This window comes from Salvelinus alpinus, chromosome 14 (assembly GCF_045679555.1).
Source record: "Salvelinus alpinus chromosome 14, SLU_Salpinus.1, whole genome shotgun sequence".
Lineage (NCBI taxonomy): Eukaryota > Metazoa > Chordata > Actinopteri > Salmoniformes > Salmonidae > Salvelinus > Salvelinus alpinus.
This window is the reverse complement of record NC_092099.1, coordinates 10,718,520-10,731,856: the sequence shown is the minus strand read 5'-3', so window position 1 is coordinate 10,731,856 and position 13,337 is coordinate 10,718,520. Positions and strand designations below refer to the sequence as shown.

At 41.5% G+C, this 13,337-nt stretch overlaps 1 protein-coding gene across 1 annotated transcript in view; it reads right to left on the bottom strand.

Annotated features, from left to right (window-relative positions):
- LOC139538404 (aspartate--tRNA ligase, cytoplasmic-like) overlaps positions 1–13,337 on the bottom strand; it is a 25,368-nt gene extending 12,031 nt beyond the window's left edge. Inside the window, exons 1-6 of the mRNA XM_071340393.1 lie at positions 13,121–13,337; positions 6,915–7,017; positions 6,674–6,703; positions 6,457–6,514; positions 5,711–5,803; positions 1,736–1,838 (exon numbers count right to left, since the gene is read on the bottom strand). Of these exons, the coding sequence (XP_071196494.1) occupies positions 1,736–1,838; positions 5,711–5,803; positions 6,457–6,514; positions 6,674–6,703; positions 6,915–7,017; positions 13,121–13,155 (422 nt within the window). The 5' untranslated portion in view covers positions 13,156–13,337. The remainder of the gene's footprint in view (positions 1–1,735; positions 1,839–5,710; positions 5,804–6,456; positions 6,515–6,673; positions 6,704–6,914; positions 7,018–13,120) is intronic.

The following is a 13,337-nucleotide window of genomic DNA, read 5'->3' as shown; positions in this document are numbered from 1 at the left end:
GATGCTTAGTCATGGATCAATGGGTAGTATCCCAAATGGCACCCTATTCCCTATATAGTGCACTACTTTTGATCAGAGCAGTCAAAAGTAGTACATTATGCAGGGAACAGAGTGCTATTTGGGAAGGAGCCATCCATGGGGTAAGTGGTTGCATGCAATAAGTGCAATACAATCAACTGCCAAATCAAACCACATGACATTACACAAGCAAAGGAAAAAGGAACCAAATCAGTTTGGAGGAATCGCGCCACAGGATTTCTACGAAACACACGATCTGATAGACAAGATCAAGCCAGAGCATTATTGTCCTTAAAGAAGTAAAAACCAGGGTCGTATTCACTAGGAACCAAGCGGAAACAAATGGGCCAAAACAGGGGCCTTGCTGAATTTGTCCAATAAGAAACGCTTGTTTTTGTTGTCGGATGCAAAGAGTTTTGCTTCGGCCTGCACTAATGAATACGAGCCAGCTCTGAAGCAACCTTTAGATTGTATCATTACACACAAAAGGTCGACAGGAAACAGTGGTCAAACCACTCTGATACAACTTACAAGGTTGGTCAGAAGTTTCCGTCAATGAGGTGGACCAGTGTGACTTGGGCCTTGGCCTAAATATTTGTGTGGCCTTTATTTGTGGTCAGTTTCCTAGTTCAGTAGTCCTAGTTCAGCAGGAAACCAACAAGTGGCTGAGACCTGGTAAGAGCTTTTCTGGGGTCTGGCAAACATGTGACATTAAGTGGAATTAATTTTTATTACCTTTATTTAACTAGGCAAGTCAGTTAAGGATACATTCTTATTTTCAATGACGGCCTAGGAACAGTGGATTAACTTCCTTGTTCAAGGGCAGAAAGGCAGATTTTTACCTTGTCAGCTCGGGAATTCGATCTTGCAACCTTTCGGTTACTAGTCCAACGCTCTAACCACTAGGCTACCTGCCGCACCAAATACGCATGGAAGGTGCGTCCCAATCGCTACATGTAAACAACTGGAGACACCGCCATTTTTGGAGACATGTTATTGGCAAAGCAGCGCTATTGTAGCTAGAATAAGAGTGTAGGAGTGATTGTTAATTGTAAAAAAAGAAATGCTGGCTAATGTGGGTCTAACTTTAAACAATTCACTTATTCACCGTTAATTAGCCACCACAAATCTCTTTGCTAGCCAACTGTCTCCAAACCGCAAGGTGTCTCCAAACCGCAAGGTGTCTCCAGTAATGTTAACGTTTTGACGTTTGTCTCCACTTTCCAAGCGTATTGGACTGATTTACTGATCACAAAACAAGTGGCGTTTGACCTATCTCGTCCTCCCGTTTACACTTCATAACGAGTGTTAAAGAGTCATTCATTACTGTCAGGTGCAATCAAGTCAACTGAAAGAGATGAGAACATATCACATGCTTGGTATGGAAAAGTACAGTATCCTCTTAATGCTATGCTTTTCATAAAAAGCTCCAGTAATGGACTAATTTGACTGACCGCAGAATGACTAATGATGCTCAGGCTCTTAACTACCTCTTCAACTTTGATGTACTGTATATATTGTATCTACTCTTATCTGGGCAGGAACGGCTCCATCAAACACTTCTGTACTGTATCCCATCTGAAAGTGGACCCTTTTGTCGGGAGCTGAAAAATGAATTCTTTCAGAATGTGTGAAAATGAATCGGGAGCCCATTAGGATCCAGCTTTTCCCACCATTGTTTGTCGGGGGCCACCAGGAAATGCAGTCTTGTACTCACTTGGCGGCAAACTTCACCATCTGCTTGCTGGCGCGCTCCCCCACGGCGACTAGGCCTTGTACGTTAAACTGCTGCTGACGCAGGACCAAGAAGCACTGCTTCCCTATAATGACCACAACAACACAATAGACATCAGCTGGGTACCTCTAAATTGGGTCTAGCACCTCCTAATGCACGTGTCAAAACAGGAGCCATGGTTCTATACAATGCCAGGTCACTATATCAGGACAACATGGCAGAGGTCCTACCTGCTTTAGATACCACCTCTCGCCCATAAAAATAAACATTTTCAATGCATTTCCAGGTAACTGTCAGAGAGCAGTGAACAGACGACCCTTTGAAGAAAGGTGTATGGGGGGGGATGTTGAGAGACAATTCCCAACCACACACCTTGAGACCAAGGTAAACGAAGTTTGTCAACTATCATGCCAACATCAGAGACCACCCAAGTGCTTTGATGTGGTTTCCTCTGTTCATTGACTGGGGGGGGGGGGGGGATTACAAAAAAAAAACATTCACTTCATCCCAGTGTAAATCAGGATGTTATTCTGCTCTCAAGGACATCCTTCACTGTAGAGCTGAATGAATGAACGGAGGGGTTTTCCTGGAAGGAAGCCGCCGCGAGATCACCACAATACGATGGTTTATTGATTAGCATATTGTTAGCACAGATGTGTACGTGCTCGATGTTTCGAATTATTCTGGATGGGATCCGACTAAGACAAGGCTCACTGAGTTCATGGTATTAGAACCTCAAGCTCGGAAAAAGACTACATTTAATCCAAATTTGTGGTGCCGTTTAAACAACTGAGCTTTGGTCTGAGTTTTCTAACTTTTCAAAAAGGAACTTGCATGTGCCTGTGTAATACCCACAGAGGAATCAGTACTGAACAAAAATATAAACATAACATGTAAAGTGTTGATCCCAAGTTTCATGAGCTGAAATAAAAGATCCCAGAAGTGTTCCATATGCACAAAAAGCTTATTTCTCTCAAATGTTGTGCACAAATTTGTTTACATCCTTGTTAGTGAGCTTTTCTCCTTTTGCCAAGATAATCCATCCACCTGACAGGTGTGACATATCAAGAAGCTGATTAAACAGCATGACCATTCATTACACTGGTGCACCTTATGCTGGGGACAATAAAAGGCCACTCTAAAATGTGCAGTTTTGTCACACAACAGGCCACAGATGTCTCAAGTTTTAAAGGGGGGTGTAATTGGCATGCTGACTGCAGGAATGTCCACTAGAGCTGTTGCCAGAGAATTTAACGTTAATTTCTCATTACCATAAGCCACCTCCAACGTCATTTTAGAGAATTTGGCAGTACGTCCAACCGGCCTCACAACCGCAGACCACGTGTAACCACACCAGCTAAGGACCTCCACATCCGGCTTCTTCACCTGCGGTTCGTCTGAGACCAGCCATCCAGACAGTTGATGAAACTGTGGGTTTAAACAACTGAAGAATGTCTGCACAAACTGTCAGAAACTGTCTCAGTGAAGCTCTACTGGGTGCTCGTCGTCCTCACCAGGGTCATGACCTGACAGCAGTTCGGCGTCGTAACCGACTTCAGTGGGAAAATGTTCACCTTCGATGGCCACTGTCATGCTGGAGAAGTGTGCTTTTCATGGATGAATCCTGGTTTCAACTGTACGGGGCAGATGGCAGACAGTGTGTATCGCGTCGTGTGGGCGAGCTGTTTGCGGACATCAACGTTGTGAACAGAGTGCCCCATGGTGGTGGTGGGGTTATGGTATGGCAGGCATAAGCTACGGACAATGAACAGAATTGCATTATATCTATGGCAATTTGAATGCACAAAGATACTGTGACGAGATCCTGAGGCCCATTGTCGTGCCATTCATCCGCCGCCATCACCTCATGTTTCAGCATAATAATGCACGGCCCCATGTCAACAGCCTGATCAACTCTATGCGAAGAAGATGTGTCGTGCAGCATGAGGCCAAGGGTGGTCACACCAGATACTGACTGGTTTTCTGATCCACACCTCCACCTTTTTTTAAAGGTATCTGTGACCAACAGATGCAAATCTGTATTCCCAGTCATGTGAAATCCATTAGGGCCTAATGAATTTTGGGCCTAATGAATTTATTTCAAATGACTGATTTCCTTATATGAACGGTCACTCTGCGAGTTATATAAAACTTTGCACTCTGGGACCCAAATCCCCTAGGTCCCACACCACCCGGGCTGTAAATAAGGTGAAAAACTCAATTCTGGTACCATGCAGTTATTTTCCTAAATTGTGTACATTTCTAGTAGCTGTTGACCACATTTGCCAACCTGAGGAGAGTTGACTGAAAATAATGTCTATTTCACCAGCCACGTTGGCAGGTGGTCAACTTGCAGGGCTCTACAGTGTCAGGGTTACATTTGAGAATAACAATGGTCAAAAGTCAAGTATGTGGAAGTCAGGGTTAGAAAAAAGCTGCAGTAGCTGTTTTCAAAGTATTTCTGCTGTTCTGTTTCATAGCTGCTAATCGCACAGAGAAATAGGAATCCTATAACCCACCTCGCAAAGTAACACTGCTTGGCAGGAAAGCTGTGCGCACTGAGTAAAGAGCTGATAGATTCATTTTTTGAGGCGCTGTGCGCAGGCATAAAAGTTGGTCTAATTTACTTGAACGTTTACAAAGTGAAACTTTGTCCTCGTGTTTCTTGGCTATTTACATTTAACAGATACTCTTATCCAGAGCGACTTACAGGAGCAATTAGGGTTAAAATGCCTTGCTCAAGGGCACATCGACATATTTTTCACCTAGTCGGCTCGGGGATTCGAACGAGTGACCTATCGGTTACTGGCCCAACGCATTGAACATGTACATTGTTTGTTCACAAGCTTGGTTGTTTTTCAACGTTAGTTTGAGTCTGCTGCTTCAACTGATAGCAAAGAGACGCCCTAGTCAGAACTCAAATCTCTCAGACACACAATGACTCGAGTGGACCCATTACCACGGAAACCGCACGCCCTTAAAGGGGCAGCTGAACTTTTTGGTTAAAAGACTCCAGTAACAAAAACTGAAATTAAATTGAACAATTTTGCACATTACTTCTTACGAATACATTTATTGTTTAAGAAACATTAGAAAGCATGGTCATCTGTTCTTTTGTGTTTTTTTAATGTAATTATGGCAAATAAACATTTTTGTTGGTTAAAGATCTGAGTGGCTGGTAGATTTTTGATCTACCTGCCACAGTGACTGGTGGACCAAATAGTTAATTTTAGGCCCTGATATTTGGCCCAAGGACAGTTGGTGATCTGTTTGGTAAACCCTAAGGTTCAGTTACAGAGCCATTTAGATTAGAAGCAGTGGTTTAAAGTACTTAGGTAAAAATACTTTAAAAGTACTAAAGTCGTTTTATTTTGTAACTGTACTTTGCTTAAATTATTGACAACTTTTACTTCACTCCATTCTTAAAGAAAATATTGTACTTTTTACTCCATACATTTTTCCTGACAACCAAAAGCACGTGTTACATTTTGAATGTATAGCAGGACAGGAAATGGTCAAATTCACACACTTATCAAGATAACACTTGGTCATCCCTCCCTACTGCCTCTGGGCTGGCGGACTCAAACACACAAATGTATATTTTGTAAATAATGTCTTGAGTGTTGGAGTGTGCCCTTGGCTATCCGTACATTTTAAAAACAAACATTATGCCGTCTGCTTTGCTTAATATAAGGAATTTTAAATGATATACTTTTACTTAAGTATATTTTAGCAATTACATTTACTTTTGATACTTTAGTATATTTAAAACCAAATACTTTGACTTTTACTCAAGTAGTATTTTAGGGGCTGACTTTTACTTGAGTAGCTTTCTATTAAGGTATCTATACTTTTAATTAAGTATGAGAATTGGGTACTTTTCCCACCACTGATAAGAAACCTGGCTGTGGCCTGAGGAAGTGTGTTATGAAGCTGGACAAAGATGGAGAATCTCACCTTTAGCTCTGCTGGTGTGAATCCTGGCACGCACCCAGATCAGCTGGTCAGCCTTCTCAGGTGTCAGCTTCTGGACACGCACCAACACCCTGTCTGGCTCACAGGGCAGAAAAGAACACCTTTCAATACAACTTAAAAGACCATATACCCCCCTCCCCCCACACACACACACACACACTCATATTACGAGAACAAAAGTCATAAATATGAAACACTGCATAGAAGTTGCCCCGTTCTCTGTGCCTTATGACAAATGGACTCGGCTTCGCCGTGTCACTCTGAGGCATGCTTAACGTTATTATGATCAGCTAGAGAGAACGGCCTCATGCGCCCCGACGGCTGTGAGCCGCCCATTTGGCTGAACCTGATTCCACCCACATGAAAGGCAGGCTGGCTGTCTCTATCGTTCTTCATCCCCGAGGACAGGCATGCAGGTGAGAAGCAAACTTTGTTCTCTGCCATTGGAGCTGAAAGAGCAGGCAGACAGGTGGACGACCCAGTTTCTTTCACGTTTATCTGGGAGCAATGGCAGGCTATTAGTCACCACAACCATCTTTGATATCGAGGCCGTCTCTACTACTACTGCCACTACTGACGCCATGTCCCTGAGTCACTCAGATATAATCACGTTGTCTATATTACTTAACAAGTAGTAGTAAACATGGTTGTTGAAATGGAGATATCCTCTGTATATAATGTTTGTTTTGAAGAACAAAGAAGAGGAGGAAGTTGCTGACTGTACTGACCCAGTTTCTGCTGGGACTGGACCATCTGGGGGATACCGTACCGATCCTTGGCAAAGTCCTGCACAAATAAGAAATAATCTGCTAAGCATTTAAATATAATAGCATTATAGGAAACATCAGAGGTGCATAAAATGTAATATTCCTTTAACATTCCACCATATAGAAAAGGTGTAAATCAATAAGTAATATCTGAAAACTGATCCTCCAGGATATTTACATCTTCATCTGTGCTTTGTGAGTCAGCAGCCTGAAAACAATAGAGGCAAAACAATTAGTTAATGCAACGGGACATCCTGATAAATCCTGATAAAGGGCCTTGTATTGGAAAAAGCTAGTGGACTGATATTATGACAAATATAACTGATAAACAATGGAACCCCCCTCCCTTGCCCGATTGTGCCCTCCGCACGTCACATCAACAGCTGTGAAGGGCAGAAAGGCAGATAAAACCCACTGACCAGCTTGGCCTGCTTCTCAGCTTTCTTCGCCGCTTTCTCCGCTTCCTTCTGCTGTTTCTTCAAGCCTTTCTTCGACTGGGCCTGGTCCGCCTCCTCCGCGGCTCTGCAACAGGAAGTCCAGAACAACGCAAAACATTTAAGTCAACTTCCTAGGTCTATTTTTCCAGCTTCCTGTAGGAAGTTTTTGACTGGTTAATTCAAGCCATCACCACCTCTGGCTTGCTGTCCCAATGACAGGCTTTTAAGTTTGTCTACCTTTAATCCTATTGTTTTCACATGCTTTCAAAACACAGCATTTAGCATGTGAACTCTGGGATGGAGCGGGGGAAAGGTGTTTACACTGTCACACAGTGAGATTAGCTGGAGAAACACAAAGCAGGTATGAGCTGGGGAGTAGAACAATGCTTTTACTATTCCTCTCTAATCCCCTCAAAGGAGAAAAGCCCTCAAAATGAAAAGTAAATACGGATAACCTTGTTATGATAGCATTCATCTGGATAACTAGTGGTGCCTTTATTTGCAAACAATGTGTAATGCTGACAATTCAATAACTCAAGGGGAGCTGGGCAGAATACAATCAGTCTACTGTGAAGACAAATAAGAACGTGGACATTAATTGCTAACGACATAGCCTGGACAGCAACATGGCTCACCAACCTAACAATGGACACAGCTATTAGGGACCTAATAGGTTGCTTCAAATTCTAGGTCAATGGGATTAATAAGGACTACAAGGGTGTCAAGCCTACAGTTGAAGTCGGAACACCTACTCATTCAAGGGTTTTTCTTTATTTTGACTATTTTCTACATTGTAGAATAATAGTGAAGACATCAGAACTATGAAATAACACATATGGAATCATGTTGTAACCAAAAAAAGTGTTCAAAAAAATCAAACTATATTTTATATTCTTCAAATAGCCACCCTTTGCCTTGATGACAGCTTTTAGCACACTCTCGGCATTCTCTCAACCAACTTCATGAGGCGGAATGAATTTCAATTAACAGGTGTGCCTTCTTAAAAGTTATTGAGGTCACTTGATAAATTCACTTCAAGTGTGCATGGTAGGCAGGGTGAGCAGGGTTGGCCAGGCAGGGGTTCATTTCGCAGAGAGATTAGGATGAAAGAGACAGTATTTTTAAGCCTTGAGACATGGATTGTGTGTGTGTGCCATTCAGAGGGTAAATGGGGAAAACAAAAGATTTAAGTGCTTTTGAAAAGGGTATGGTAGTACGTGCCAGGCGCACCGGTTTGTGTCAAAAACTTCAGCGCTGTTAGGTTTTTCAAGCTCAACAGTTTCCTGTGTGTATCAAGAATGGTCCACCACCCAAAGGACATCCAGTCAACTTGACACAACTGTGGGCAGCAGTGGAGTAAACATGGGCCAGCATTAGGGTTGCAAAGGGTCGGAAACTTTCTGGTAAATTTCCAAAATGTTTCTTTCATGGGAAGTTAAGCACAGGAATTTTGGGAATTTTGCTTAAATTCATCAAAAAGGTTAGCTTATAACAATGAACCTTTTTTTGTGGGATACACAAGGCAATCCTAGGTCTTGTAGCATATTTTGGTTAAACTATCCCCAATTCAATGGAATTGCAACCCTCTGCATGCACATGTGCAGTGCACTATTCCATCACATGTACAGCTGATTCTCAAGATCTTGTAAGGATAGTGATAGTGAAGATAAGGCCTCAGAGTCTGATGTTCAAGAGGTGGACATTGAGGAGGTCCAGGGAGAAGACATGGAAGTCAGAGAGGAAGACAACCAAAGCTTTACTTTCTAGACTATCATTTTACAGATGTATGTTGAAAACGTTTTTGGGAGATGCCATGGATCATTGGGGATCATTCAATATTCTCTTTATTTTGTTGTTCAGTGAAATCATCCCATGTGAAGAGTCAACTCGTTTAATTCAATTTGTAACTAAATTATATTTTTAAAATTATTCTATTGGAAGGATTTAATAATTTGCAATTATGTCTACTTATGATAAGGTAAAAGGTTTACGTTTCTGTCTCCACTTGACATGGTAAATATAATAAACGCAAAAAAAACATCTACATTTAAATGGTATTAATAATAATTTGCAAACATTTCTGTTAATTCCCATTAATTCCCATGGAAAGTTTCCACCTCTGAATATTCCCCAAAATGTGCTACCCTAGCCAGCATCCCTGTGGAACACTTTTGACACCTAGTAAAGTTCATGCCCCAACAAATTGAGGCTGTTCTGGGGGCAAAAGGGGGGTTGCAAATCAATATTAGGAAGGGGTTCCTAATCAAAATCAAATCAAAAGTTATTGGTCACATACACATATTTAGCAGATGTATTTGCAGGTGTAGCGAAATGCTTGTACAAAAAATGTTCCGGGGTAATAATGTAAGGAATAACGCACAAAAAAAACAAACACAGCAAAGTTGCTTAGGAACTAGAAGCAGAGCTGCCATATCTGTCGGCACCATCTTGTTCTTGTTTGGTATACTCAGTGTATGTCTGCTGCAGGGAGACAAGAGAGAGCATGACAAAACATAATAAGTCAGGGGATAAAAAAAGGGCTGAAAACATGTTGGCTCACAATTAAAAAGATGGAGAACAAGTTATAGGATGAAGAATACCTGAGTTGTGTCGCAGGTACAGCCAACTAGCGCTAGCTAACGCTACCTACAGTAGCATTTTTTTTTTTTAAGATATGTAATTGTAGCGATTTTTCACCCCCATCATTAGAGTACATTACATTATACTGTACTCTACTCATGTGGGCTCTACTGTAATGAACTACACTTTTCTTTACTGTGCTCTACTCCAACTGTGGTTTGTAACTACTATGATTTCCCATTGTGGCCAATTCAAATGTAGTCCTTTTGATACAGATTATTCAGTCACTACCGATTTGGTAACAGGGTGATGAGTTTGAATCATTTGAAGGGGCAGTGCAGTTTTTAGAAAATGATATTTCCACACTATGGGATCAAAATAATACTGATATTGTGAAAATTATGATAATGTCCTTTTTGTGTAAGGGCTGTTTGAAATAAATGCCTGGAATTTCAGCCTGTTCAGGTGGGATGGAACTTTTGGCCACATCATGACGTCGCAATGTGATCAGATTATAATAGACCAATGACTGTTCCTACGGGTAAGGGACTGGGCTCTTGACCACCCTATCAACCAATCAGAGCTTTGTATGTAAATATCTTTACATTTGTTTCATAACCCACACAAATCAGACTGAGCATTTCAATGGACAAAGGAGGCTCAGGGAAATAATTAAAACTATATATTTTGGAATTATTTTTCATTAAATAAACACACATTGATTTATTCGATATACAGTGATATAAAAATAGACTGCTTGGGTGCTTTAATAATTCATGACCAAAGTTTTTACTGATACAATTTAACTAATTGGTAGGTCTACCAGTTACTTCTGTGAACTTTCATAATCCTCCCTCCTAATGGGGGAGAGAAAGTGTCTTCTCATTCTGTTGATAACAGAATGACGAGACACTAGGCAATAATTCCTAAACTAACGAAGGGAAATAACTTCCGCAAAAATAAATATATGTTGATATTAGTTGGCAGGGGGCTTTTACTTCAACATTATTGTGTTTTGATGTACTTTCTAATACCTCAAGACTTTTTCTAGTAGATGTTTTTTTCAGACCCCTTTACCATCTGTGTGACCAGATATCAAAGCCTTGCTTTATTAATAATTTTTAGGATAGAAAAATGGTTGAAAAACGTAACCATGCCTTAATTTCCCAAAAATATAGAATCTTAGAATTCATTTAATACCAAAATGGATATGCTCCTATAAACTTCACATTGGTGCTCATGGGGTCTTTTACATGGAAATGACCATTAGGCAATCTTTCACCAAAACACAAAATTCCTGACATTGAATTATGTGGCAAATCCTTATATTCTGTAATACGATCATAGCAACCCCTGGGAACCATACGAGTATGTCAATAGACAATATAGCCAGGATGAGTGAGGGGAATTAAGCACACTTACACCCATCTACATATCCAGTGGCATTAAAACACAATGAGGATAGGAGGACATTGGTGGAAGGACCGTTGACTAGGCTGCAATACAGTTAATGCCATCTAGCTTCACAGATGACATATTCCTCCAAACGGAAGACTCAGGGAGTCAGTCTAAATATGTTAACAGGTGCCATCATGCACAGACGAATATAGTACTAATCATTAACAGAAAACAAAGAATTTAATAAGTTAAAGTAAAATGTCATTAACTGATTCATTAGGCACATTACTCATTCTTAACTTTCATCATGAACAGGCCTGGGCTACTGTACACATAGGCCTAGGCTAACTTTCACTCATTATTACAGTATTTCCACTTTTTTGGGACTGCTGCTGCCCCCATGACACCTTCCCTCTGCTGTCAAATCACTTCTGGACTAGCCTACACCTGTTGTGAGCATGGTCTTCATTACATTAACACTGCCAATTTTAGTTGTTTAATGCACAGTAAATGCAAATATATACAGTACCAGTCAAAAGTTTGAACACACCTACTCATTCAAGGGTTTTTCTTTATTTTGACTATTTTCGAATCATGTAGTATCCAAAAAAGTGTTAAACAAATCAAATTAAATTTGAGATTATTCAAAGTAGCCACCCTTTGCCTTGATGACAGCTTTGCACACTCTAAGACAACGCTACAGGGAGGCAGGACGGACAGCTGATCATTCTCACAGTGACAGACCACGTGTAACAACACCTGCACAGGATCGGTACATCTGAACATCACACCTGCGGGACAGGTACAGGATGGCAACAACAACTGCCCGAGTTACACCAGGAACGCACAATCCCTTCATCAGTGCTCAGACTGTCCGCAATAGGTTGAGAGAGGCTGAAATGAGGGCTTGTAGGCCTGTTGTATGGCAGGTCCTCAACAGACATCACGTTGCCAATGGGCACAAACCCACCGTCGCTGGACCAGATAGGACTGGCAAAAAGTGCTCTTCACTGACGAGTCGCGGTTTTGTCTCACCAGGGGTGATGGTCGGATTCACGTTTATCGTCAAAAGAATGAGCGTTGCACCGGGGCCTGTACTCTGGAGCGGAATCGATTTGGAGGTGGAGGGACCGTCATGGTCTGGGGCGGTGTGTGCATCATTGGACTGAGCTTGTTGTCATTGCAGGCAATCTCAACGCTGTGCGTTACAGGGAAGACATCCTCCTCCCTCATGTGGTACCCTTCCTACAGGCTCATCCTGACATGACACTCCAGCATGACAATGCCCCCAGCCATACTGCTCGTTCTGTGTGTGATTTCCTGCAAGACAGGAATGTCAGTGTTCTTCCATGGGCAGCAAAGAGCCTGGATCTTAATCCCATTGAGCACATCTGGGACCTGTTGGATCGGAGGGTGAGAAATGCCCCAAGAAATGCCCAGGAACTTGCAGGTGCCTTGATGGACGAGTGGAGTAACATCTCACAGCAAGAACTGGCAAATCTGGTGCAGTCCATGAGGAGGAGATGCACAGCAGTACTTAATGCAGCTGGTGGCCACACCAGAAATTGACTGTTACTTTTGATTTTGACCCCACCTTTACAAATTTTACATGATAATTTTGCTGAAAATAAACAGTTGACAGTGAGAGGACGTTTCTTTTTTTGCTTAATTTATATACTGTATCTTAGTCTATGCCGCTCTGACATTGCCCGTCCAAATATTTATATATTCTTAATTTCATTCCTTTAGATTTGTGTGTATTAATGTGAAATTGTTAGATATTATGACACTGTTGAAGTTAGAAACACAAGCATTTCGCTCCACCAGAAATAACATCTGCTAAACACGTCTATGTGAAAAACTTGATTTGGTGCATGATGGCACAGTCAGAAGACATTGGCATGCATGCATGGTTAGTTTGCTAATGCTAGCTAGCTCCTACTAACAAGTTAGTTCACTGTCGTTAGCTGCTAACGTTAGCTAGCTGTCAAACATTAACTGTAGCTGCTATTCTTGACTTTTTCTATGTAAAAATGGCCAGTTATATGTTTTCAATTGCCTAGCTAGCAAACTAACGTCAGTTTATTTATTGGTAGAAAACGGATAATTTCAATTGCTTTAGAAATCACCTGCATTAGCAAGCCAGATGCTAACGTTAGCAATTAACGTAAACACATTGAGAAATGAGAACGCTGATCATTTTCTCTTACCCTTGGACAGCGTCTTTAGTCATGACACTTATCATTATTTTGGGAAGTTAAGGTGGCTAGATATCAAACGTTTCTTGACTATTATTCACTGACAGAGTCACCACATCATCTGTTCACAGAGCATGCATTGGTGGTAGTAGAGGGACCTGATGCACAGGAAAGGAGTTTCACTCAATCCGGGTAGGAACTGTGGCAAAGAACAATAGTTCCGCCAGAG